Source organism: Juglans regia, chromosome 9 (assembly GCF_001411555.2).
Source record: "Juglans regia cultivar Chandler chromosome 9, Walnut 2.0, whole genome shotgun sequence".
NCBI lineage: Eukaryota > Viridiplantae > Streptophyta > Magnoliopsida > Fagales > Juglandaceae > Juglans > Juglans regia.
The window spans coordinates 18,945,892-18,973,863 of NC_049909.1; the positions used below are offsets into that span (position 1 = coordinate 18,945,892).

General features: G+C 33.5%; 3 protein-coding genes and 1 non-coding gene across 5 annotated transcripts; all 4 read right to left on the minus strand.

Moving 5' to 3' along the window:
- Positions 1 to 903: 903 nt before the first annotated feature.
- Positions 904 to 7,372, minus strand: LOC108993800 (UDP-glucose 4-epimerase GEPI48). Its single transcript, XM_018968833.2, has 9 exons — positions 6,801 to 7,372; positions 5,245 to 5,294; positions 4,597 to 4,732; positions 3,832 to 3,933; positions 3,404 to 3,631; positions 2,572 to 2,650; positions 2,096 to 2,178; positions 1,419 to 1,510; positions 904 to 1,220 (listed from the first exon to the last, which is right to left on the minus strand). The coding sequence occupies exons 1-9, from the start codon at positions 6,981 to 6,983 to the stop codon at positions 1,130 to 1,132; spliced, it is 1,044 nt and encodes a 347-aa protein (XP_018824378.1). The 5' UTR covers positions 6,984 to 7,372; the 3' UTR covers positions 904 to 1,129.
- Positions 7,373 to 11,484: 4,112 nt separating this feature from the next.
- On the minus strand, positions 11,485 to 11,557 carry TRNAA-CGC. Its single transcript has one exon. It is a non-coding gene; the product is annotated as a tRNA-Ala (tRNA).
- A 993-nt stretch (positions 11,558 to 12,550) lies between these two features.
- LOC108993771 lies at positions 12,551 to 16,759 on the minus strand. 2 transcript variants are annotated; one of them, XM_018968787.2, is made up of 6 exons: positions 16,589 to 16,759; positions 15,920 to 16,048; positions 15,671 to 15,760; positions 15,433 to 15,572; positions 13,573 to 13,621; positions 12,551 to 13,032 (listed from the first exon to the last, which is right to left on the minus strand). In XM_018968787.2, exons 2-6 carry the CDS (start codon positions 16,046 to 16,048, stop codon positions 12,850 to 12,852), a joined length of 591 nt encoding a protein of 196 aa, XP_018824332.1. In that variant the 5' UTR covers positions 16,589 to 16,759; the 3' UTR covers positions 12,551 to 12,849. The 2 variants fall into 2 exon arrangements, with proteins under 2 accessions (XP_018824332.1, XP_018824333.1); XM_018968788.2 differs by having other exon boundaries at positions 15,920 to 16,102.
- Positions 16,760 to 18,331: 1,572 nt separating this feature from the next.
- Positions 18,332 to 27,279, minus strand: LOC108993788 (nucleoside diphosphate kinase III, chloroplastic/mitochondrial-like). Its single transcript, XM_018968817.2, has 15 exons — positions 27,119 to 27,279; positions 25,921 to 26,055; positions 25,722 to 25,818; positions 25,552 to 25,634; positions 25,033 to 25,096; positions 24,826 to 24,943; positions 23,946 to 24,100; positions 23,798 to 23,837; positions 21,359 to 21,439; positions 20,594 to 20,731; positions 19,943 to 19,980; positions 19,779 to 19,829; positions 19,383 to 19,550; positions 19,159 to 19,271; positions 18,332 to 18,810 (listed from the first exon to the last, which is right to left on the minus strand). The coding sequence occupies exons 2-15, from the start codon at positions 26,043 to 26,045 to the stop codon at positions 18,687 to 18,689; spliced, it is 1,395 nt and encodes a 464-aa protein (XP_018824362.1). The 5' UTR covers positions 26,046 to 26,055; positions 27,119 to 27,279; the 3' UTR covers positions 18,332 to 18,686.
- Between the last annotated feature and the right edge of the window lie 693 nt (positions 27,280 to 27,972).

Consider the following 27,972-nt stretch of genomic DNA (forward strand, 5'->3'; position numbering starts at 1 on the left):
CATTAAGGAATCTCGTACCCATGATTTACTATCGCAAAACTCGTACTCGGTTTTTTTCTATTTTCTCTTCAATCAATTCAATCTTTAGACTGTGTTTAAGTAATGAAATGATCTTAAATAATCTGTATTGACATGTAAATAGTAATATTTTGTGAATCTCATTCAAAGAAAAATTTTAAATATAAATCTCACACTCCTGCACATCACTTAAAAATATATAATTTTATTTTTTTATCTTCATATTTTATAAAAGAGTAAAATCATATATTTTTAAATAGTATATAAGAGTGTAGAATTCTTGTATAGTACGACTCCTCATTCAAATATATTTGAATCAATGAATGTATAAAATAGGTTGGAGTAGATATGAGGCATAAAAAGTACTCCCTGATATGAAATCTCAAGCCATTGAGGCCCAAAGTGTCCAACGGTCATTACAATTCAAAATTTAAAAAATGTTCCAATCTTCTCCTAAAAACAAAGCATGAGTCATGACCCACCAGCTCCGGTTATCATAGTGGAACTTATTGTCCCATTAAAACATGAAACAGTTATTGTTGCCGTTCTAGTCAACCATCTAAACGTCAAAAGACCCCGGACCCATTCTCCAGTTTGCTCATGTTGTTGTTCCAGCATCCTGAACGAGAGGCCCCGCAGATTTAAAACGTCAAAACGCCAATCATACACTTTGCGATGTGATATTTTCACGTAAGTTCAAGATTTATTTTAATTTTTTTAAAAAAGAGTGCGTGAACTATCACGCTTCAAGACTATATAACTTACTTTCCCTACTTCATAAAGTTTGTGCGTGACTGGTTTGTGCAAGCCAAGAGACTCCTTGACATGGAATAAAAAAGCTAGCAGTAGTCAGTACACCACCAATCCACAATCAAGCTGCTAACATTCAGCACAACGTTCAGGAGCTAGAGTACTTCAATTATATTAGTTTAAGGATTATAAACCAAGCAGAGTACTAGGTTAGTAACCTAGAATGATAATACACCACAATGATTATCAGCTTAAGAAACACCTATTCTCAGAAGGCGACATAAGCATAAAACCACGGGCGACGAGTACATAACAGAATATCAATGATCGAACGCTTAAAAGAAATATAAATGTTGTTGTTTTAGTTTGAGTCTGAAGATCCATAGCCATAAGGATTTTTGCTTGCCCAGTTCCACTGATCCCGGCACATCTCATCTATTCCATATTTTGCCCTGTGCAAAGGACAACAAAGGAAAAATACATTACGATACATTTTCTCACTTTTTATAACAATTTATTCCCAAAACACAAAATTTATAAGTTCATAAGGTTAAATAATTGAAAGAGAGTTTCTAGATATCCAGAATCCTGTTAGCTAGAAGAATTGACTGCATTATCTGTATATGAATAGCTTGGAAATTAGCACTTACTTCCAATTCAATTCCTTTTCTGCTTTATCTGTTGATGCATAAACAATTTCAGCATCACCAGGCCGCCGCCCAGCCATTACTAGTGGAATTTTCTGGTAACAGCAAAACATTTAATGCATCAAAGGACTAAACTGAAAACACATGTCAAGCAGAAGAAAAATAAAATGTAATCCTAGATTCTTCCAGCACATTTCAGAGAATTAACAAGGCCTACATCAAGGACCGCCCTCACAGCAAGGCCTTCTCCAATTCAATAAGAGTAATATATATAAATTTTAAAACTTTCATAATCAAAACTTTAATGCTTAGATGGGCAAATTGCATTCATCCGGATGGGGGTTATGTTGGTATCATTCCACACTTTATATAGGATTATTGGTATATGCAGGCAACACTCCCCCCTCTCCAAATTCATAGGCCGTACAAAAGGCCACACTCAGAATTAGTAAGGACGGGAATTCCACTATCAGTTGAAAACCATGAATCAGGCACCCAAATACAGTGGACACCTAACTCGATAACTCAGATTTCCTAAAGTAATAGGTGCCTCAGATGAGCTATTGATTTCGGCAAAATGAACCCCCAAGCAATTATTCTAAGAAATTAAAAAAAAAATCTGTAAAAATGTATGGAAACAATTGGGGGACCGAATGCAATAGTAGAATTCCCACGTTTACCTTTCCAGAAGCATTTTCAAATGCAGCAACCATCTCCAGAACTGATGTTCCCTTACCAGTTCCCAAGTTGTAAACCTCACAACCTGTGGAGACATATTACAGATCAGGTACATGTAAAACTTCAGAAGAAACTCTACTGAAGGAATGAACATAAGGTGAAGTTGAGTTCATGATTTATGATCTATTCATAAACAACTTGGCAGGTTATGACTTTTTTATACCTACTAAATATACCCCTACTACACTCGGAATAAGAGCAAGTTAACGCGGGAAGAAGAATGGCAGACAATACGTTACAGAATTTCTAGACATCTGCATGCACTGCAGAAACAATTTCAAGACAATTTGGTATCTGACAATAGGAAAAATAACTGCAATTACCAAATGTTGTAATGCAACTAACAGTTTAACACAGAAAAAGTATTTTGGAGAGAGTACCCAAGCACAAGATAAACATAGAAAAAATAAGCACATACCTATACTAGGTTCATCCAGCTTGCGCAGAGCAGCAATGTGCCCATCAGCTAAATCAACAACATGAATGTAGTCACGGACCTGAAAAAGAGATGAGCACTTTCATGATGAATTTCCCATCGAGAGAAAAGACAAAAAAACTAAGAAGGAATATAATACATGCTCCTCCGATAAACAATATACATCATAGGATTGAGTTTTGCATAAGGTTAACAAGATTCAGCAGCGCGTGGGGATTTCATATGAAGGATGTGACAACCAATTTACAGCACTACTCACTACGATTGAGGCGGGCCACTCGCTTAAAACCAAATCAAGATTTAAGAAAAGTAGAGTTAAAGCGTCTTTCTTGGACAATAAAATATGAGCTAAGAGAGGTAGTTCAAGTCGAGGGAAGACTAAAGGGAGGGCATTATGAAGCCGTCCTTGTAGAGGGAGTTCTGGGTGGAGTAGTAGTCTTAAGAGAAACAAGGGGTTGGGGTTGGGGTTGGGGAGATGTGTTTTGTTCCCATTCGGGCTTGGTGTATTTTGGATAGATTTCTAATTTTTACAGCTTATTGGTTATTAGGGGCTCTCTAGGATGGGCTAGGTGTTTCTTGTATACTCCTAGTGTACTTGGTTACTCCTATTAATATTAATATAGATAATATTTTTACTTAAATAAAAAAAATATAATACATGCAGTTCTAATGGCCCCAAATATTCTTCTACAACAATGCAGGATTAATACACAAAATACGTGTGACTTAAGGTTCATACGATACATTTAACAGATCACGAATGATAGATGCCAGGCCAGTGATGAGAAAATTGACTCAAGTTAAAAGAGCGTACCCCAGTACCATCCTTAGTTGAATAGTCATTTCCAAAAACTGTCAGGGCTGGTCGCCTGCCAACAGCAACTTGCTGGACAAAGGGCATGAGGTTGTTAGGAATTCCAAGGGGATCCTCACCAATATCACCACTAAGATGTGCACCCACTGGATTGAAGTATCTTAGTAAAATGATTTTCCATTTGGAGTCTGATTGATAGATGTCACGACAAATTTCTTCTATGAAGAGCTGAAAGATGAAGTTAAACAAGATCATTACTAAATTCTAAGTAAGAAGATGCAAAGAAGCTTGTCAATTGCATAAAAAGTGCATGGCCCAAGGGTTGGATAAAAGAGGGGTGAATAAAAAGAGAGTGGCCCTTGGGTTGACTAGTTATCAGAGGCATTTTTGGCTTGCTCTACTAAGCACATAAAAAATGTAATACATACCTTGGTTCGCCCATATGGGTTTGCTGCAGAAAGAGGGAACTCTTCGGTACACGGGACCTCCTTTGGCCAACCATAGACAGTGGCTGAAGATGAGAACACAAGCTGAAATAATTCAAGAATTTAGAATTGGTCAAGTAAAGTAAAGTGCACTGCTTATCATTTATAACATATTATTTCGTGTAAGGAGCATTGTCATTTGGGGAATATGGGGCTAAACTTGAAAGAAAGATACCAATCACAAGAACAACATACAGCAAAATAGGAACAGCTCATAGATTTGGTCTCTGCTTAGAAGTAATGCTTCACGGTTTATTACTTTTCAACACATAGGCAGTGGATTCTGGACTCCAGTTGAATCGCACAACATAGCAAATGTTTCCAATCCTTGGTAAAGGGTGTATTATTGTTCCACTGTTATCGCAGTTTATTTTTTCTCGTAATTATCATTTAAAGAAGGGCTTGAGGTTCTAATACTGGTGGAAAGAATATAAGCAGGTCAGACACGGCATCTGTATGACTTAAACTGAGGTACAGGCAATAATAGAACATTGGTAGAACCAAAACAAAACTGAAGCCAACAATTTAAAGAAGAGAATCCTAACAATGCAAAGCATTCCCAGTGTTAAGGGAGGACACCCTAAAATAAAATGGTTTCTTTCCTGAGTACCAATATTCCTATCAACTAAGAGCACGAGTACAGACAGTAGAAACCTTTGGTTTTCAGAAGACATGTGACCCAATTTTATAGCAAGAAAGGCAGAATACCTTTTTGCATCCATGCGCAGCCATGACTTCCAACAAAGTAATTGTCCCGATTAAATTGTTGTTGAAATAGAGCAATGGTTTCTGCACGCTTTCACCAACAGCTTTTAGCCCAGCAAAATGTATGACAGCATCAAATCTGCAGTGAAAACAGGAAGAAACCTCAGGGCCTGAATAAAATGGTTTTGAATGTACAAAGAATTGCTTTTCAGGTGTGACGGTCTTTCTTCTGCCTCATCATCTGAGGTTATATTTTTTCTTTTTGGCAAAAATACTTATTCAACTATAAAGAGATTGATTGGATGAAAATCCCCAAGTGATTTACCCTTGAAAATTCATGTGCCAAAAGGGAAACCATCTGGAGCTAAAGAGATTGACTCCAAAGATGTTGGGAAATACTAGAATATTTTACGGCATTTGCAGAAAATGAATCGCGACAAGAGCACAAGAGATGACCATCAAAGTTCAAAGAAAAATCCACGTAACAAGGCCAACATGTGGAAAGGACCTATCTTCCTTAACTCCTATTGCAAATAAAAGTTTAAGCCCCAATTTCAATTGAAAACTTGACTCAATTCAATTTATCATTATAATTTTTTTAAATTTTTACATAAAATATAATAAACAATGTGACAGACATTAAGCACTTACTGTTTTGAAGCAAAAATTTGTTCGAGCGCTTTTTTGTCTCGGATGTCCACCTGCGAGTGAAAACAGAAAATGAAAAGATAAATGCCAAGCCATGTGTGTCTACGTCTCTACTCACATCAGAGGTCTCCCACAAAGTTTTAAGAGTAATACTATATACAATCGTAAAATGCGCAAACGTCGTGCAGTCACTTTGAAAAATAGTGAAGTCCATTATTAAAAAATTAATTTATTTTCATATGGATACCATATTTATTCACTTTTTTCAAAACGACTGCACGGTGCTTGTATACTCACGACTGTAAGTATCATTTCTCAAGTTTTAAAGAGTGAAGTTTTTGCCGATTTGGTCCTCTTTTATATTCACAGTCCATCTCAACTCATCTTACTATTATTTACTACTATTCAACAATTTAACTCACAAATCTCATTACTATTCACAACTCATCTCAACTCATTTTCGAATCCAAACGATACAGTCAAACTATCTCATTTTATTTTATATAATTATTATAATTTTTAAAATTTTTATATAAAATATAATAAATAATTTAATTTTTTTAAATTATAAAATAAAAATTATATTAACAAATTATATTATAATAATATTATATTTAATTTTTAATAAAATTATGACATAATAGGATAGTAATGGCACGTGTCCGAACTATTGTGTAACAGCTCACATCAAACAAAATCCATTTTTTCCACTTCTTCATTTGAAACTTTCAAAATCTGAAGCCCAAGTCCCCAGACATCTTTATAGGTCATTATGTCTTAGACAGATAGCCTATAGACATTAGTTTTAATTTTGTTTGGATATGTGATGTTAAAAGCTTTTATGACTCTCTTGAAATTCATGACTAGGATATTTTGTCGGGTTTATCAAGAAATATTATTTTCAGAAAAAAAATTCCAATAATATGTGTTTTACTTTCTAATTTTGGCAAGTAAATAGAAGACTCACGAACCCAAGGATATACCCAATAACCCGACCCTCCACCTCTTATTAAGGAATAGATGATATCTGGTCTAACGACCATCAGCATAAGATCTAACACGATAACATATTTATCTACAAAAAAAATTAATAAAAAAAAAATTCCAAAACAAAAGCCCACAAAAAGGTAAAAAGCAAAAGGAAAACATAATCAATGACTAAAATCAGAACGAAACTTCACAGAAAACAAGGTGGAACTAAAAACAAATCAGAAACTCCATGCTTGTATTCTGAACAAAAAACTCAATAAAGCAATATACTTCATAGATGTACGTATATGGAATACGTATAAATATACACCATTAACTACGTATAATGTATAAAGATACACATCCGGTGCCTCAATCGTATGGTGTATAGATTTCTCGTGCCAAAGCCTAAAAACTTTTAAAACGCATACTGCAATTAAACAGCAACCAAACCAATTCGATTCGACAAAAACAAAAAAACAAAACAAACTTTGTATAGAGTTCGCAAAATTTTATTTTTTATAAATATATAATATATAAAAGAGAATGAAAACTCAGCAAATTGAAATAGGACGAGTTGAGCTCCGAACCTGGTGAAAGGAGAGATTGTCGCCGAAATCACCGGCGAGTCGTTTGACGCGCTGGAGAGCGAAGGGGGAGGAGTTGTCGAGGTTGTCGACGACGACGGTGTTGAAGCCACCCAATAGGAGCTGGAGAACGGTGTGGCTGCCGATGTAACCGGCTCCACCGGTGACGAGGATGTTCTTGGACATGGTAATCGAAGCGTTAGGAAAAGCAACACAATAACGGCAATAATAACAAAGTTTGAAGCGACTTCTAGTTACAACTGGAACGAGAACAGGAAGAGAATGTGTACTTATAGGAATCGTGGCTGTTTTCGCCAGAGTCGTTGGTTTTTGGTAAACCGAGCAAATTTAAGAAATTAAAATAATAAAGTAAGAATAAAATAGGAAACTAGATAAATGGGATGAATATTTATTTTTTCTTTATCTTGTATATATTTAAGGAACAGCTTAGCCACGTGGTCCGATTCGGTCTTTGCCCGGTGATATCGGCCATGGATTCGATTCTGCCAACTGTGTAAGTGGAACCGGACGAAATGTGTGGGTCTTTCCTTTCCAGGTCGGGAACTGAATCAACCGAAGTACCCTTCTGCAGATGTGCTTACCCCATTTTATAACAATATAATTAGAGTGAAACGTTTGATATAGTTATAAATAAGAACCGCGACACACGAAATTCCCACATTTTATATATTATTTAAAAATATGTAATTTTATAATTTTATTTTTTAAATATAAAAAAATAAAATTATATATTTTTAATTGGTATTGGAGTTTATATTTAGAATCTTTCTATAAATTATACATGTATTTGAAAAATTTTTCTCTTACTATTTATCATCTCATATTTTATAAAAAAATCTTCGCATAAAAAATGAAATATGAGAGTGAATAATAGTTAATACATGGTATTTTTTTATATATTTTTTTAAAAAATTATTAAAATATATAATTAAAAAATTAATTTTTTAATAAAAATTTCATATTTATTCACTTTTAAAAGAAAATTATAATATTTACGATTAAAAATATCATTTATCATCGTTATAACCTAATCCGTTGGTCTTCTTTGTTTGGAGCAGGTCCATTCAGATTCGTTTTTTCGTGGATCTGGGCCAAATTTTCGGAAGAGGTTGTCACGCGCTGCGGATGTCTTTTTGACTCTATTAGCAAATCAACGGGATATTCTCTTTTTTATTATTATTATTATGTATATTTTTTTAATTATAAATTAAGTTAATAAAAAAATTCATTTTACATTCATAAATTAATAACTAATTTCCAAAGTTGTGACTATTCTTTCGTTCATTGTACTCTTCAGTCATTCAAATCTGACACTTATAATTAATTATGCTATGCAAGGTATGTTTTTTTTTTTCTTTCCCTAAATTACCTAATTGATCATTAAGAATAGTAGGAATTCAATTTTTTGTTATGAGTCTACAACCTAGCTAGTTCATAGTTTGGTGTATTTCAATTTTGAAAAATGTTAAATATAATTACAAAAAATTTATTTATCCACGTATCAGTTATTAATATGCTGAAAATCATAAAATTTGTTTTGTTTGAATCATAAACCAATCTCAACTCATAACAACTCATCATTATAATTTTTTCAAATTTCAATACAAAATATAATAAAAAATTCAATTTTTTCAAATCTCAAAATAATAATAATATTAAAAAATAATATTCTAACAATATTTTATCATCTCAACTCAATTCAATTCAGTTCAACATCCAAACAAAAATTCAAAATTTAAAACTCAAAAGAAAACTATCAAAATAAGTTTTGTTAATAAAAGTGTAAATATATATAACACTACAATTCAATTTTTTTATTAAAAAATTTATGCAGGTACACACCTTGCATAAACTGCATAACTTATATTAGTTAACCCTTGGAATAAATGGAAATAATGACGTTAGTTTCTCTTAAAAATCTAAATTTGAATAAGTTTAAACCAATGTAAATTTTTTAAAATGAATGAAATTAGTTGTTTTTAGATTAATACATATACAGTTTTAGCGTTTGTACACCTCATACACTTTTAAAAAAAAAATAGTGAAGCCCACTACAAGTAGTAAATTTTTTTATACGCGAGTTTTAGGTTATGTTTGGATGTTGAAGTGAGTTTAGTTGAATTGAGTTGAGATGATAAAATATTGTTAGAATATTATTTTTTAATATTATTATTGTTTTAGAATTTAAAAAAGTTAAATTATTTATTATATTTTATATTAAATTTTAAAAAAATTATAATGATGAGTTGAGAGATATTTAGTAACCAAATAAAACCTTAAATTTATCTATATTTTCAAAAAGACTACACATCACTTACACATTCAGTATAAATCTTTCTCTGTATCCTAATCCTCTTGAGTCATCGATTATCCTAATCCTTTTGAGTCATCGACTAGCCCAATCCTTTTGTACATATTTGACCTAATCCAAACTATCCAATGAATGATCTTTGCAAAAATTATATAAAAATAAATAAACGGATAGGAAAAGAATCCTTTTCAATTGAAAGGGATGGATTTCAGCTATTTCAGTCACCAATATAATAATACTTTATATAATACTTTAGTTTATTTATTTATTCAAAAAAAATAAAATGAAGGTTGGATTCCAAATGATATTCCCACAAAAGTATTATAAAAAAAGTGATGCTAGGATACTATCCAGTTGTGACCACTGGACGTGCTCCTCAAACAAAATATAATTTTTTAATTTGTATTTTTTTAATATTTTTAAAAATAAAAAAAGTAATATATTAATAATTACTTACTTAATCAATAAATAAAAGAAAATTTTTTTAAAAAAATTAAATATATAAACAGTTAAAATAAGAGAATAAAACGAAAGGACATAATATAATTGTTATTATAAAAAAGGCAACAAAAAGTTAAAAGAGTTTTAAACTTTTTTTGAAGAATATATTCTTGATTTTAAAGATCGCAACAAAAATGTAAAAGAAAGATACAGGTACGAATCTTTTTATGGCAGTCCATGAATGCGGTGCTCTTGCTGTAAAAAATGGGATGTTGATGCGGTTCACTTCGTAATCTTTTGGGGCGGTTACATACGTGTCAAGCATCCATGCAATACAACACCGACCACGTCGACCCCCCTTTAAAGGCGTCTCGTGACGAGTAATCCCAAAGGTCGGTGCGTAGCTTGCGCGATACTCGTCGACTCTACTTGTTTCGGTTTGATTTGCTTATTTTTATCCTTAAGAACAATAAATAAATAGTAATAAAAAATATATATTATTTTATAATGTGTAAATTCAGCTTATTTTTTTAAAAAAATAAGTAATTATTTTTTTAATAATAAATTTAACTATTTTTCAAATAAAATATGCTAAACTTGTTAACTAACATTACTTTAAAGTCGAGTTCAAGGCACCTCAAATTATCAAAATAATTGGAGTTGGAACTTTTGATAATTCAAAATTACGAGAAAAAAAAATGGAAATAAAATATGCAATTTAAGTATATATTGATCATCCATCACGTAAAGTGCGCATTGCTTGAAGCATGCAGTGATATATGAATTAAGCTGAATTAAAAATGCTCGATCCTATTGATTTCGTTGAGATTCTCTACTTCTTATTTCCTAATAGCCTTCAAGGTTTTTTGTTTTTATTTTCTTCGTTTTCTCCTACGTAATGTATCCAAAGATTAATGACTTGAATGAGAGATGGTTTATTGTTCACATATTACAGTCTATGAAAATCGTGTCTCCTCTTTGTATAAAGAAGAGTCACTTGTAAAGATCCCTATATTTTGATTTTCTTCAATTAATAATGTTGCCATTTAAAAGCATGACATTGAAATTATTGTTTGTTTGTTTTCATAATTCTTTTCAACTCATCTTATTTTAATCATTATAATTTTTCTAATTTCCACACAAAATAAAATAAACAATTAAACTTTTTCAAATCTCAAAATAAAAATAATATTAAAAACTAACAATATTTTATTCAATTTTTAACTTTAATCTCAATTCATTTCATCTCACTACATTACAGTAATATTTCTCTCTGTTCTTTTGGATTTGTATTTGTCAGGACGTTCATCGTCCTGACCAAGAAGAGAGTGGCCTTCTCTTGATGGGGAGAACAAAAGAAAGTGTAGATCACCTTCAATGGTTGGTTATTCAGTGACATAAACAAAGCAAAACATTTCCTGCAAAGGGACATGTACCAATGTTGCAAAGGCCAGAATGTCTGGATGTTCGTTCAGAAGCGAGGTGTTTTATCTAAGGTCCTTTTGTTACATCCGGCACTGTAGAGAGCTGCTTGTTTTTCCCAACACTGTAAAGTTCCTTCACTTCACGCTTTGCAGCAAAAGTAAGAGAAAGTCAGTGGCATCCATGCCATGCCACATGAAAATTAGTTGGAATCTCCTATTTGGTACAAGGAAGCAGGAAAGTCTCTGTTCTGTATGTTAAATTTCGAGGTGAGCATTAACCGTTGCTGTAAATTTATCAGGAGATGTTAAAATTTTAGTAAATGTAAATAAAACTTGTTTCATGAATATAGATATAGATAATATAAATTTTGAGACACAAGCCCCCAAGTTAAATCCAGTTGTCATCTCCTACATTCCTCCTCTGCTCTCCCCTCATGGAATGCACGTGCTAAACTGGAAATTATAAAAAAGAGTAGGAAAAGTTGGGTTATGGAGGTGCGGGGAATCGAACCCCGTGCCTCTCGCATGCGAAGCGAGCGCTCTACCATATGAGCTACACCCCCTATGTGACGATTGGCTCCTACTTAGAAAATGTTCGTTTTGTTTTGTTCATTCATTTTACGCACAAAGTCTCAAATTTGACTAAAGTTGAATGAAGTTTTGGAGAGGTTAATTCATATTGGATTATCTATCCAAAAGTTAAAATAATAATATAATATCATTTATTTTAATAATAATATATATTTTTTATATTTTACAAATACACTCCATATATTAATTAATAATTTAATTTTTACTTAAAATTATTATTTCTTAACTATTTTTTTCTTCAACCTAATTATCCAGTAGTAGCCATTGATAATATTTTTAGAGTAAAATATTATTTTATAGATGAATAATAACTAGCCAAATTTAAAGAAATAGATGGATCTACTTTAACTCAAAAGTGAAGCATTAGAGTTTTGATTCCTCCAATACAGATAACTTTTGAGCTACTTAGCCAAAATTTAGCTAAGTACTGATATTTAACTAGGCCAATACCCGTGCTCTAAGCCGAGAACTAAAAAATCTGAAAGTCAATTAATTTATTTGGTTTATGTTTATCGGACCCAAAGCAATGCCTTCAATTGTGCAATCAATCTAAAAATAGAAGTAGCTAAAGACCAAGGATGGAGGAAGAAATGTGCTCGTTCCAAATTCCTTTCCTAGTCTTTAAAAACAGACCCTTCAAGATTTGTTGAGGATATGGAATCATTGGCTACGCGTCAGCAATTCTTTCTCACCAAATGGCGCCAAGGTGTAAGTAGATATTCTTCGTTCAGGACCTACACGTCACGACAAGTCGACTGTAGCCTCTCTGATTCTTACGCCACTTCTGGTATAACAAACTCTCCTAACAACCAAGTCCAGTTATAACTCCAATTAACACGGTTCCGACATTGATCTAGCATCTTTAATCTTCTTTTTTTTTGGGACACAAGTACATAGAAAAGAAAGAAAAAGGGGATTAAAGACAAAGTTGGTATGAAGAATTTATTGGGAATAGAATGAATGGCTAAAGGAAATAAGCAATGAAATCAACGCGCAAGGATTAGCCTAAACAATCCGTAATAAAGTGTCATACATTGCCAGTGAAAAGCAAGCGAAAGGAAATAAGGAATTACAAAATCATCCATTGTCAACGAAAATGGCAGTAAAACAAACTTAAAAAGGAGAAAGGCCTTAGATTCTGTATTCTGCATTCGGCAACTCTTAGCTATTCCAACTTGCACCAATTAGGTTTGCAGTCAGACCCAGTCAACAAAAACACCACTACTCATGCCAGGACATACGTTCCAGATGGCACTAGTTCGAATTAGTTGCCCACTCTGCCTCTTGCCCATGGTGGTCTTCGTAGGCCACCACCGCTGTGTTGTTCAGCATTGTTCCGCCGTGACAATATCCTCATCCTTTGCTCCTTCATGTTTGCAAACAGCGAGTCCAGAGTTTGAGACCTTTGCTTGGGCACTGCATTTCCCTGCTGCGGCAGCAGCTGTGACTGCACACAACATATGAATCTCATCAACACGATTGATTTTGCATAGCTAGCAGTAAGACCACTAGCCACCTAGCACTCTGGTGAATGACTTACATTACCCCTCACAAAATCCAACATAGAATAGACAAGTAGTTTTTTTTTTTTATAAGTAGAATAGACAAGTAGAACCACTCATTAGGCCATGTAACTTCATAAGGTCTCCCAAAAAAAAAAAAAAAATCCTCGTAAGGCCATGGAACTTCCAGAAGCCTTGCACTAGCATCCCTCTTGGTTGATAATGGTAGGTTATATTCTCTCTCTTGTTTGTTATCACGACCAACTTTCTCTCCAAATGTCATCTACTTTACAAAGAAAGTTTTTAGTAGACCATTGAAAAGAGAGAGATTACTTTTTCTTCTTTCTTTTCTTTTCTTCAGTGGCAGACCAAATATGATGCAATTTTTGATATTACACCAATCAACGCTTGCTGATCCTACTAAGCAATGTCATAAATCACTTTCAATGTGGGACTTCATCCCACACATCAACGTAAAAGAATACCTTTGCATAAGAGCCTCCATTTGCAGCTCTCCTCGGAGGAACACCATCCCTGCACCAGAAATAGAAACAATGATTGGAGAGCTTAAAACAGGACATACCATCAAGAACTTTGTCCAACAAGGGAGATAGGTAGAGTTCAGAATGCCTGTGCCAATAGGGACTAATAATTAAACCACCACCACCATTGCATTTGCGCTCACTTGGTCGAGAGTCAAGTGACTTACCATGTGGATTCTATCTATATCCTACTAACAGAATGTTGAGACAAACCATTTCAGGAAAAAGTAGTCACTTCAAGAAAGTGAAGATGAGCACATTGCTGTATGAATTCTTTTATATCACATCCCTTTCCAATTACAATGCACGATCTAGAATTGAGACCTCACACTCTGGTCACGTGGAAACAAAGAGAGACAATTACAAGACAGCAGTTTTGGTGAAACCCACAGGGGCTCATTTTGCTTTCAGTTCAATAAAGAGACTTCGCCAAGGAAACTTTGAGTCGTGTTGGAAACTTGGTGTCTGCACCACTCACGGAACTGATGAAAACTTTTGCAGAATGATGAGTATCCAATTTCACACCTAGTAAAACTAGGTTAAAACCAAACTACATTGCCAATACAGCTGCCAGCAGCTAAAGAAACTTCAAAATAAATAACAGGAGCAAAATTCTATGCTCTTTGACATTCAGCTACCGCAGTCTCTCAGATCTCAAGCAAAGAATGTACCCGACAAAACCCGAAACAGATGAATCTGTTTTAGTTGACCAAGAACCATCCATTTCAGTTCCATCCCATGGTATACATTCAATGATAATCCAATCGTCCAGGTAGCTGGCAAGAAAGAACAAGAAAAGCATAGATGACCTGCCAGTCAGATGGATTAGAAATGGCAGACAAGTTCCAAAATGCAGAAATCTCCTGAATTAAGAGACCCTACGACTCACGGGTGTTGATCACAAGGCATTATATTCCCAATTCACATAAATTATCAGAATGTATGAACGCCAACAATGCTTCAGGGATGGAGGATCAGAGCAAATTGTACGGACCAGCACTACCTATCACGTCTCAAGAATGAACAATCTGACAGATCAAGGGAAAACACTGCATCTCACCAAGGAGCATATGGAAGAATAACCATACATATGATGATATAACTGCAACCTTCAGATAGACTGATGGAAACATAGCGACTGCTGCATTTACTAAGTAACTAGAAAACATTCAGTTTACACCACAAGACAAGTAATTTTTTCTTATCCAGCAATGAGCCACTTAAATGCACAATGTTAGCTTGTCCAGTGTGCATATGATAGCTATCTTTGCAAAACACAGTTGCATGAACTTCCACTACACACTTGATTTCGCAATTTCATTAAACCATCTCCTTTCAGTCATATCCCTGTTCATCACTTGTAGTCCACTATTTCAACAGCCAATCCCAATAACAAAACTCCAATTTCCAAAGTAGCATGGCCACTGCAAACTTGACATGCACCGCTCAACCTACGATGCACTTCGGACACCACATAGACAAAGGCATGATGCAGGCCTGCTATTCAGGATTTCATGACGGAAACATTCAACACATGGAAATATTCCCAAATAGGTCAATTTCCATAGAAAGCATATCATATACAGACTTCCACAACATCATGCAGTTTGATGAACATTAACAGAAGCACAAGGCAGATGTGATCAACATTATAGAAGAACCCAGATTTACCTACAATAATTCCACAATTAGATAATAACATTAGATGTCAATTGTGGTTACCAGCATCAGAATTGAGGTTCAAGCCTTGTTACCCAAGACAATTAAAATTAATAATAGCTAGATAACTGTGGGATGAAATACCTTGATTTGTTCCAATTAGCCACTTTGTAACTTCTGAAAGCTCTATTACGAAGTGGAGCAGCTGGAGCCTTTCGTGCAACGTCAGTTGCCAAAGGAAAATGGTTCTGCTGGAAATTTGATCTTCTCTGAGCTAAGACACCCTGTTTACCATGTTTGAATTAGAAAAAGAAAGATAAGATCCCAGGTAACATAGATAAGCAAAATTAAATACTTCAATTCAGCAGCAACTGTTGCATACCTGTCTAAGTGAGGATCTTGTGTCCATTAAACGTTTCGCCTTCATGAATTTATCTTGAGCAAAAGTATTTGAAGATTTCTGACTCTTGTTCTGCATGGAAGTAGCATTTATATATTACAGGCACAAACCAAGAAATATAGTAACTTTCTTTTTTTTTTTTTTTTTTTTTTTTGTAACTAAAGACATATAGCTTTAATGACTATGATATCGAGTGTAGAAGAAAAAATCTTGCCAAAACATGCGTCTTACCAGAACCCTCTGCTGCTTCTTAGGCTTAGTTTTGGTGTTTTTGGACATCTTGATAATGTCTTCTAATGCCATGTCCATTTTCTTCTCTGTAAGAGCAATTGCCTCAGTTGTAAGAGGTTTAGCCGCCATCTGACAGTATGCAAGTCAGTCGTGAAAGATGCGATAACCGATTAAAGTAAGTAGCTGTCATTGAGCAAAAACAACAATTTATAAGCAACCCTAACCGTGGTAAAATAAACCAAACCAAAATCTCAAACATAAGAAGGCGGAGAAACAAAACACTCTGTTTCAAAGTTTTATTCAAAAACACTAAATTTTCTTAAAAGATACTTTCCATAAAGTACATGGAAATTTCATTATATCGTTTTAATCAGCAACAAGAATCTAGATATTTTAACCAATTTCCTATTCTTATTTTCCCGAGTATCTAAAACCAAGCAATATACTCGAATCTCATATTCTTTGCCCCCTTTTGAACTCTAGGGCACCTAAAATTCCACTAGAACCAAACCCACTCAGTTCGGATACGCTGAATTGAATATTCTATACGAAAGTAAGTCAGAAGGAGCATCAAGATTAAATGTTTACCGCAACGATTCCAGCAAACAAAAAATTGACACATACAAATATGATTAAAAAAATAAACAGAAACATAAAAAACCAACTCACTGATTCAGAGAGAAAAAAGACGAAGAAAACCGTAATCAATGAAGGAGAGACGCAGAGCGAATTCTAGGGCTAGGGTTTCGACAGTATGCTTATCGAGAACGCGGATAACAATTTCGGAACTTCACGAACACACAAAGGAACTAGACGAGAAGCTGCTGATTACGATACGTATGTAAAATAATATTTTATATCTAGGTTTCGAATCTGCCCGTTGGGAGTTAACGCGTTAGCCCCACGCGAGTTTTTAGAATGGAATATGGTAATTACAATTACAATAAATTTTTCTAATAGATTTTTATTATATATGTTTTTTTTGTAATAGTTTGATTTGTTTTCACACATAATATAATTCTTTATACGAAGTTTTTTACAATGATATTAAAAATAGAAATATTTATATAAAATGATATTACCTTTTTTAAATTATTTTACTCAAATATTTTTATTTAAAATATTGTTATGTAAAGAGTTATAAAAAATATTGTGTTTATCATTTTTCAATAATAATAAATACTATTTCGGTTGTACATGCTTTCAAATTTATGTTTTTAATTTAAAATAAAGAGAAATGATTTGTATAAGCTTCATACAAGTCCTTATAAAAAAATGAACTCCACTTAAAAAAGATATAATTTTTTTTTATTAATGAGATCCACATTTTTATAAAAAAAAATTATGAAACTTGTTTATTTGAAACTTATATAGAATATTACTCTAAAATAAATGATCATAAAAAATAACCAAATTAGTACAGTTAAGTGTTAAAGATGATAGCTCAATGGTCTTTAGATTACTCCTATGTAATTTGGCATGTACTAGACATGGGTTTCAATTCTTAAGGATTCGCCTGGTTTGTTTTTAAGATTAAAATCCAAACTTTTGAAAATTTTAAAAATCTCACGTCTCATCATTACAATTTTTTTAAATTTTTATATAAAATAAAATAAATAATTCAATTTTTTCAAATTTCAAAACAAAAATAATATTAAAAAATATATTCTAACAATATTTTATTCAAATTTTTAATTTTAATCTCAACTCATCTCATCTCATTTTTTTTAAAAAAAACGAAGCTAAAAAATGGAGTTTTGAGTTTAGGTTTTTTTTTTTTTTGATAAGTTGAGTTCAGGTTATGAACCAAACTCGACATACTTTCGAGCATCTAAACTCCTCCCGTCTGAATCCCAACATGTAGAGTGATACCATGGTTATGCTCAGGTATGGAGGCCATCTTTGACTGCCCTCCTCCTACCCTCTGTGCTTATTGAGCCTCTTTTCTACAGAACTTCTCTGACCTATGTGGCTATGTGAGTATCTCTCAAGTTCATACCAAATTAATGACAAGCTTGAAAGCCACCTTGTATCTCTCTCGTATTTTGCTTCTTCTCAAGCTTGACGTTCAAAAACTTGTACATCAATATAATAAGAGTAAAGCTATAGAACAGTCCACTGTAGTACATCAACCGTAGCACACCTGAGCTGACTTTTTTTCTTTTCTTTACTTCTTTTTTTATTTTCCCCTCCACACACCTGAGCACATCAGCTGGTCCACACGTTAGGTGTGTTGCGGTTGCAGTCAATAGTAGGCTGATGTAAAGATTTATTGATATAATAATAACTCAGGGAGTTCTGCCCAGCTACTCGATTTGGAATAAATGAACATAAACAAGATTTTTTTTTTCTCTAATCAAACTTGAACTTCTTGTAACTAAGCTCTTAATATAATCAAGCTTGAACTTCTCGTAACATAAACTGAGATACTACGTTTATTAATCTCACCAATACACCTAAAATCAACTCGATGCCATAACTTCGCAATGCACCGAGGGACAATGATGACATAAATATTGCATCAATGCTACTTGCAACTTGCATATGAATGCATTGATATGACTACATTCATTAGTAATTTGGGTCCAACGAAAACAGGTGAAACTATATTATTGCTAAAATTTTAGATCTGCCAATTATTTTCAAAGCAAATCAATGATATCACTCACCTCAACAAAAAGCATTTTTATTCTAACAATTATGATTTAACCCCCACTCTTCATGTGGATCCTAACTCACTTGAAGAAAAGAAAGGCAAAATTCAGCATCAGTTGTCTTCATAGATCCACTTCTCTGCATTGCTAGTGTAACTAACCAACTCCTCTGACTTGAACCACAAATTGATTTCATCCTTGGCAGTGTCTGGACCATCACTCCCATGGATGATGTTTCTATATGGCAAACAACAACAGTCAGATGTTTTTATTTTATGTTCTTTCAACTTTTGATTTTGTCCTTTTTTTCTTGAGCAACAAATCATGATGACAAAGTAATGAACAGTGTATGCATGTGGAAAGCAAAACCAGAGCAGTCACCAGGCCCATGATACATTTTTTTTTATTCTTGGCAAAGCAAGGGCCTAATTAGGTTTTGCTAAGTCAGATTCAGAACCTTGTAACTTAAATTGAAATTACCTTAAAAGAGACACAAAAGATTGCAAAAGGCAAAGTAAACAATCAAGACCTGGAAGAATATTGTATTTGAAGGAACCAAAAACTGTGTATCATTAAGATAAATACCTCCCAACAACCACAGCTAGATCACCTCTGATGGTTCCAGGTTCCGACTTCTGTGGATCTGTAGCTCCAATCAACTTTCGACCATACTTTATCACTCCCTCTCCTTCCCACACCTGTATAGGGAATCAAAAGTTTGACTTCAGCAAGCTCAAATGTCATTGTAAGTAATTAGATGAGTTATGGCTCTTCTTCTTTTTGATAAGTAGAGTTTTGGTTCTTCTAACCATTGCAATAACAGGGCCAGAGCTAAGGAAGTCGCATAGGCCATTGAAGAAAGGTCTTTCCTTCAGATCGTGATAATGCTTCTGTGCAAAATCCTTTGAAGGAATCACTATTTTAATGGCCACGAGCTTAAACCCTTTCTTCTCAAAACGGGATATTATTTCTGAAATCTGGAAGACGTGATAAGTTTCAGACGAGATAAATATCCAGCTCCTAACTTAAAGAAAAACACACTCAACCCCCCTTCTCCTGGGTGGACTTGGGAGTGGGGGCAAGCACAAATAGAGTAAAAATATGGAAACTGTCATCAACAATTTCCCTTGCAAAAGGCAAAGTTCCTTTTATGTAGTCTGAATGGATCACTAAAAAATGGTGCAAGAAATCCAATGGTATCTCACCAGCCCTCTTTGAACTCCATCAGGCTTGATAGCAATGAAAGTGCGCTCTAGCTGAATAGAGAAGAATAGTGACAAAATTTGTCATTGAGCACCAGAAAAGGCAAAGGAGAATAGAGTTGGGATAACAGTGAAATAGATAAGTAATAAAATGGTTATAAGAATACCTCAGCAGCATGTGCCTCCTGCTCCTGGAGCATGTAAGCTATTATAACAAAAACAAAAGGATAAGTTATAATCTTAGAAATTGGAAAACGTGAGGGAAAAAATACTCTCAACATCTTGTGACTAAAAGAATAGGCGACTTGTTATCACAAGAGATTTTCCCCTTAAATTTTCAGATATTGACCAAATCTGCATCAGTTAGCTAATATAACAACGATATTACTGCTAACAAACTGTAGCTGTAAGATAGCACTCATGAGCAGGAAGCTCAACGTATCTGACAGTGAAATTTTTGCTGGCATAATAAATGTGATCCAAAACCCTTGATATTTCTCTCAGGATTTTATAGAGATTATGAAGGTTGATCAGAGAAGGTACTAAATGCAGACTCTCTGCTCGGAGGTACATCTAAATCGTCATTTCCGTGTGCTTCCAAAAAATATAATTATGAATTATCCACAAACAAAACTACCCAGATCCAATTAGAAAAGAATGTGATTATTGTACCTTCAAACTAATACATGCGCAGTTAATACACACGTGTCATGTACACAATAACAATCTTATGAAGTCAAAAGGGATTATAAGCAATCGAAGTTGCACAAACTAGCTTCGAAAATTAGAAAAATATGGGCTTTTTCCTCTGTCCGAACCTGCCGCAGGAATAGCAAGGGCTCCTTGAATCCATCCTCTGGATGTATTCTCAGAACCGGCCCTCCAGTAATTTGAAGCTAGAAACGGTACCGTTTCTCTCAATGACACTGTAGCAGCGGCAGCTACGGTTCGCCCTTCTGCGAATGCCACAACTCAGAATCGTCAAGAGAGCAATCTCGAGCACACAACCATGAGCAAAATTATAGTAATACCATCTCAAAGAGATGAAGTCAACGTGCTTCAAGGAATTCAAAAATCCAAAGACAGGAAAAAAACAAAATTATAAACACTGGGCTAGTGCTGGTTTTTCCTTCTTCATTTTTGGCTAGGAGACAATTAATTTCAAGGAGATCAGCTTCAGGATTTTAAGTTTTATCCACCAACTAGGTCTATTTTTCTTGTATATACTTGGGCTATGTTTCAATATTAATGAAATATCTTCTTATAAAAAGAAAAAAGGTTTTATCCACCAAAGAAAGTGGTTAAGCACATTCAAGGAAAATTTACCTTCAATGACTTGCTTAGAAAACATTTTTGGTGGACATACTTTCCGTCCAAACAAACAGATTACCGGTTCGCAGATCGGCAAGTTAGCTCCAGAATTGTTGGGAAAACCAAACAACTCAAAAAAATACTTACTTGGCGACAAAACTAAACGAAAGAAAAGAAGAAGAAGAAGAAGAAGAAGAAGATAAAGAAAGGAAAGGGTTTCGTACGAAGGGAATATCGATTGCAAATGCGAAATGAAAGCTAATAAATTTTACCAGAGAAGAGACGAGAGCCTTTGGAGGCAGCAGAAAGGAGCAACCTGGAGGCTCTGGAAGCCGAACGGAACATCTGAGAGGTCATTGTTCGAATGATCGGGAGGAGCGTTAGGAGCTGTGCGACGAGTTGAATGCAAAGTGCGATGCTGAAAAAGCACGGACGAATGACTCAGAGAGAGAGAGACAGAGAGAGAGACGCCGCCGCAGCTTGGGTTTCCTTTTTAGTGGCAAGGTCCCCCCCCTCAAAAAGTCCGAAATCGTGGTTGAAAGTTTTATTGCCGACGTTGCCGATCAGTTTTTTTTTTTCTTTAAATTAATTTCCTATTTTTACCAGTAATAATTATTGTTTTCAACTTTAGGGTGATTTTAGTTACCAAACTCATCTCAACTCATTTTAATTCATCATTATAATTTTTTCAAATCTCAATACAAAATATAATAAACAATTCAATTTTTTTAAATTCTAAAATAATAATAATATTAAAAAATAATATTCTAACAATATTTTATCATCTCAACTCAACTCAATTTAACTCAACTCATTTCAACATCCAAACACAATCTTAAAGTTTAATACCATGCATTTTAAATAATTTTTATATATTTATGATTTAAATGAATAATCACAATATGTTCAAGCAGTAAATATAATTAAAAATAATAAAATTTAAAAGGAGAAACAACACTTTTCATGCATGCTAGAATATTATCATCCCCCATTTCTTCTTTCAATTTTTTCATTTTCCTATAAATAATAGCAAGAACTTAGAAACTCAGCTACTCTTGCTATTTACTACAAATGCTTTGACTTCCTGGCAATTTGCATACATAAACCACCTACTCCTTGCTTTTAACTAATTCAGTAATATTTGCTGTGCGTAAGTATCGCATATTTTATTTGAAAAAATTGAAATCAGTTAGTTTTTTTTTATATCAATTTTATATTTATTCCATTTTTAAAAAAAATATATGAGACTTGTATAACTTAAACCTGTTTAAATTATATCCCAACTAAAAACCTTTTTTTAGATTATCTGAAAAAAAAAGACAAGAAGGAAAGAGTGCTGCAGAAGGAACAAGAGAGATGTGCTTTCGATATGGTCATTTTTGGCCATAAAAATGGTTGCAATATATTAACCATGAATAATGTTATTTTTCTCTCTTATTTTGTTCATTTATTATGATTATTTATATTTTTAATTTTTTAATTTTTTTTTATTTATTAATTAAGAAAATAACTATTAATATAGTAATATAATTTTTAAAAATATTTAGAGATATTAAAAAACTATAAAAAAAATAAATTTTCCAGCTATCACTGCTCTGCAGCAGCCTAACATTACTCATTAGTCATTAACCATTTTGTTTGCATAATCTCATCAAATTATCTAAAAACAACTGGCGGTGGCCAATTGAGATTTGCTACTTTTGAAAAAGCATTATGTCGAGAATCTGTGCAAGTTACACGAAAAAGTATTATGGGTAAGAAACTTTTGCTCTCCAAACTTGAATGAGACGTCAGATCCGAAACATGACAGACTGATACTGTTTCCTTTGCAGATATATCAAGAAACTTTTACCCAGGAAAAGGCTACAACGTGCTTGTTAAGCTTGAGATAAACTTTAATTCATAATTTTTATAGCGATTCTCTTCCTTGTTTCAGCCCTGCAAAGTCTCTCATTTGCCATTGCAGAAGTGTAATAATCCCAAAGATTTTATAGAAGTAAGCTTACAAACTGATGTGATTTCATACGATACGCATAAAAATAACTTTACAATCTAATATCATATCAAATCATATTAATTTGTAAATTTATTTTTACGAAATTTTTTTATTGATTATCTGCCATTTTACTCCCCCAGGAGAAGAAATATACTCTTTGGTCACAAGCAAGAGGATATGGAAGTTCTCTTTGTAGGTAATACACTAACACAAAGATGCAGTTCCACTTTATTGCATAAGCCAGGCTTGTCATACTTCACAGCTCTCTTAACCCACAGAAACAGAATCATTCACTCGTAATTGTTTGAGGCAAGGAAAGAGTTGGGAACGTGAAGATTATACAAGAACTTTTCGGGAATAATTGTAACAATAAGCAAATAGAGACAGTTTGTGCTATTCAAAATAAGTTTCCAATGCATGTTTAGTACACAAGACCTTTACAGTTACAAGATCAAAAGTCCTGGTGAAAGGTTAATGCAGTTATGAATCTCTATTACTACTGAAACAGAAGGGTCAGAACTTAGAACAAATAAAATGTCTGTTATTGAAATGGAATGTATCTAATGTACAGAGCAGTAGTCAATAAATTTTGAGACATTACATCCACATAATTCAAGGTATAAATTTAATTTCTATCTATGTACAACTTACTGGTTGAACTGAGTAATTGATGTTAAATCTGACTAGCCATTGGGAGCTGTTGTATCAGAACCCAATTTACAGTCAGTTTGTAGTACTGACAACCAAGATTCCACCTGAAAAAAGAGAGGGGAAATAAATTCAAATTTAAGGAAGAATGACTATAAGAAGACTTGACGTACCCGAACAGCAAATTACCATACTCATCAAATTACTTTACGTACCTGAATCTTGGAAATACTTGAGCACTCATATCTCAGTTCTTGACGAGTTAGCATAAAAAAGGCATAGCGTGTCTCCTCATCTTCTCGCATTAAGCTTTGAAGGGGACCTACTTCAACAATGTCGGATAGAAGGGTGGAATCTTGAGGGCTCAGATCTGCACGTGTTCCTAAGCTCATTAAGCAAGCAAATCATATGTTTTTCTGGATATCACACTGATTTAGTCTGCATTTAATTACGAGCTCATTGACATTTTTTTAACGAAATTTATTACTTTCTAAAAAAAATCAAATGCAGACTCCAAATTGATGTTCCAGGAAAGGCTATTCACTGCTTAGCTCAAAATCTATCATATTATATCATATCTGATAATCCTAACAATCTAATAAATGGAACTTCGTTTTACTTTCAAACTAAGACAAAGCAGTAAATTAAAGTAAAATTTATAGCAGTAGACAATAACATTAGTTATAGCCATCAAAATCAGTGGTGCAACTAGGAGCTTAAGAAATGAGTATTTATAGGCTTATTTGGGTCGGGCAACTTATGACAAATAGTTATAACAGCAACAACAACAACATTTTTCTGACCAAATAAGGGTTTCAATGGTAATATGTTGTATTTACAGCATCGAGATTTTCCAATAGTACAGTAAATTACTGGTTGTCTCGCCCCTGGGACACATGTAAATTTTACAAAGTCAACGGACAAGAAGTATACCGTCTGGCATAACAGGACACTAGAGAAACCTGGATGCTACTTTCATGACAATACAATAAAGGATGACCAGTTTTCAAGAAAATGGAAAGTCAGACTCTAAAAAAAATAAAAAAATAAAACGGAAAGTCAAGAGAAAGAAATTACCACTAACAATTCAACTACCTGTAGAGAATAAATAGAAGAATATACATGGTCCATGAAGGACAACAAAGCGAGGAAGCCAATCATCAACGTCAGTATCATCTAAAGGGGGAGGTTCTCCTGGTAGAGCTGTCCACCTCTGTTAGATAAAAATAATAGAAAACTATTAGATTGTAAGATGCAACAAATAAACAGTATGAACAAATGCAAAGTGGAAATAATTATTACAGTTCGAATGAACAAATAACCAGACAGGCGAGCAGACCGCAAAATCTCATCGACATGTTCCAACCTGCATATGTTAGAAAATTTTAGTGTGAATACAAAGAAAACAGAAACTAACCCAAAATAAATGCAATACTGATGCCTATTTCGCTATTAAAAGTCAACAGTGAGAAACTAAAATTAATAAGGAAAAAATTCACTTGTTATAGAAGTTGTTACCCCTGCATTAATGTTACTCAAAGTTCAAAATTAAAGAGCCAAGCATGTCGGATCAGAACTTTAACTTCAGGTTGTTTCATTTAACTTATGAGTTACAGAGTACAGAACAATCAACTAGCAAATTAAATTACATTCAATGATATAATCAACTCATATAAATTTTATTTTCTTGGCAAGATTAGAACCTAAAGACCTACCCTACCCACTAGTTTACCTAACCTAGGTCAAGTGGCAACAAATATAATTATTTCTCAGCATAAAGGCAGAAGATAGTTCCAAACTCAAGTATCAAGTTGTCCTCACTGAGCTTTCAAGTGACTTTCCCTCTCCTCTAAATCAGCGAGTTCTGATCTAACTGATTCTACTTCTGCAGCAGATAGCTCAACCTGAAATCAGAAAAATTGCAGTGGTCAGGTAACATGGATAATTTCACCTATGGCAATTGTCAACTACTAAAGAGGTATTACAACAACCTTTTTCTGACTATCAGTGCTAGAGCCCCATGGCGACCCTTGTACAGGAAACAAGTTCAACATGAATGCAGCACTCCTTTGAGTCCAGTTACGATACCTATATAATACCAGATAAGGAAGACTAAATGATACTATATTGAAAGTTCAAAAATTTTGCTTAGTTTCTAATAATATTTTCCCCAAAAAGAAAATGAAATACCTTAAAGAATTATCCGATAGTGGTTGTAAAACAGATGAACTTCTGTTTTGATGAGAATCCAAGCTGGTTGTTGAGGCATTAAAGTGATCCAGGATAACCTTTATCTTCCCAAGACTAACATCCATGAAACTTCAACTTAACATTTCAGAAGACAGAACAATGTTAGAATGAAATCAACATATGAAAATGACCACCACACCATTTGTTACACTTTCTGAGAAAAGTACATATAATTATTTGGAGGTATGCTGTTCAAAAAGAATAAACTGATGTGAGATAAAAATTTTCAACCAGCACAAGGCATGATAACGATTCTACGCATGTGGTTGACAGTTAAAAGTAAATGCGATTAAAATCTAACTGGGGATGACTCAGCAAACATTAAATTTAATCATAATTAGCAGTTAGACACTCTTGAGAGAGTGCTGTAGATGTGTCTAAACGAACACACATAGAACAAGAACATACAGGTCATCAATGACCTACAAGAAGTTATTGTAGCTAATCCATGAAGTCAGATCATGAGAGATGGCAAATATAGCTAATTTTTATAAGTAAAATCTAGCTACTTAATTTATTCTTTCCATGAAATCATACCTCTGAACTTATAAAAAAATGCTACACTCCAATGTTCCATCAAATAGACAAAGGAGATTCTATAATCTCACCCTAATGCAGAAGTCCAGTTGTTCGCTTAGGTATTATAGACTTGGACAAATAACACTTCCGGGAGATAAAACTCAAATCAACTCTAGAAAGCCTCATCCTAACTCCTTTGTGCATAACTTACAATAACCCTTATCGAGAGTATACTATGAATCCATCTCCAGCTAAATATTTTTTTGCATAACTTATGATGACCACAACCCCTCCATGAACCTATAATAGTTTATCTTCAAAAAGATCATCCAAGCCTTCAACACATTACACCCAAGGAACCCATAATTCCCCATGATCGCTAATTACAAACCAAAATATAAGTGTAAAGGACTTAATACGAGTAAAAATTAGAACCCATAAAAACTAGAATAATCAATCTCGTGATTCTTAACTTCTATCTCAACATCAATGAAAAAAGCTAAAAAATACCTAAATAAGATCTATTCAAAGGCACAAGCTTACAAGGCCAGAGCAAGATTGATCTAATGATAGCCGATGAAACTATAGTCAATGAAGAAATCGAAGAGCTTATACATACCACACATAAGCTGAAGAAAAAATGAAGATTTACTTCCAACGACAATAAAAAGATAATGATTAGAAACTTGTAACAGTAGAAAGAAACTTTGAAGTTAAGGGGCAAACGGAGGTGTTTCCCTTCACGACAAGCCTTTGATTTTGACCCCAGGACTGGGAAGCGTAGTTCTATACTTCTATCGTATCATCATCGTATGGCTGTTCGATAGTAGAGCACGGGTGCTTAAAGCTAAAAAGACCCTTTTGCCCCCATTATGTGGCAGCAGATGAATGGTTCGATGGCGAATATATGCATATTGAAATGGAATCGTCGATTTCGTATTTCGTAATGATTCTTACGAAGGCTTTACGAAGGCTTGTATGAAATTTCTGGTTTGGTTGATATTATCTGATGAAATTATTACAGTTTTTTTAAATTTTTATTTTAAGTAATTCAATTTTTTTAATTTTAAAATAAAAAATTATATTTTAATAATATTTTATTTAATTTTTAACTTTTATCTCATTTCATCTATATAACCAAACAAGTTAAAATTTTTTTTTTTATAAGTCTTAGGTCATGTTTAGATAGTGAGTTGAGATTAAATGAGTTGAGATGAAAGTTAAAAATAAAATAAAATATTATTATTACTTTAAAATTTAAAAAAATTAAATTATTTATTATATTTTATATAAAAATTTAAAAAATTTATAATAATAAGATGAGATGAAATATATTCCCTATCCAAACTGAATTTGTACATAAGTTTTGTGCAGCTCTTTTATAAAAAAAAAAAAAAAATAGATTTTATTATAAACAAATATAAAAAATAAATTTTTTAATAAGATACACTTTTTATAAATGGTCTACACAAA

Excerpts from the sequence above, each read along its gene's own strand:
- LOC108993800 (XM_018968833.2), bottom strand. The coding sequence starts at position 6,983 with ATGTCCAAGAACATCCTCGTCACCGGTGGAGCCGGTTACATCGGCAGC. Across the intron at positions 3,632-3,831 it reads ACCCATATGGGCGAACCAAG|CTCTTCATAGAAGAAATTTG; the intron begins GTATGTATTACA and ends TTCATCTTTCAG. Across the intron at positions 1,221-1,418 it reads GAAAAGGAATTGAATTGGAA|GGCAAAATATGGAATAGATG; the intron begins GTAAGTGCTAAT and ends TCCTTTGCACAG.
- LOC108993788 (XM_018968817.2), bottom strand. The coding sequence starts at position 26,045 with ATGGATGTTAGTCTTGGGAAGATAAAGGTTATCCTGGATCACTTTAAT. Across the intron at positions 23,838-23,945 it reads CAAGTATTTCCAAGATTCAG|GTGGAATCTTGGTTGTCAGT; the intron begins GTACGTAAAGTA and ends CTCTTTTTTCAG. Across the intron at positions 19,272-19,382 it reads CTGGCCCTGTTATTGCAATG|GTGTGGGAAGGAGAGGGAGT; the intron begins GTTAGAAGAACC and ends TTCCCTATACAG.
- LOC108993771 (XM_018968787.2), bottom strand. The coding sequence starts at position 16,048 with ATGGCGGCTAAACCTCTTACAACTGAGGCAATTGCTCTTACAGAGAAG. Across the intron at positions 15,573-15,670 it reads CAAGATCCTCACTTAGACAG|GGTGTCTTAGCTCAGAGAAG; the intron begins GTATGCAACAGT and ends CATGGTAAACAG. Across the intron at positions 13,622-15,432 it reads GCTAATTGGAACAAATCAAG|GGATGGTGTTCCTCCGAGGA; the intron begins GTATTTCATCCC and ends TTTCTGGTGCAG.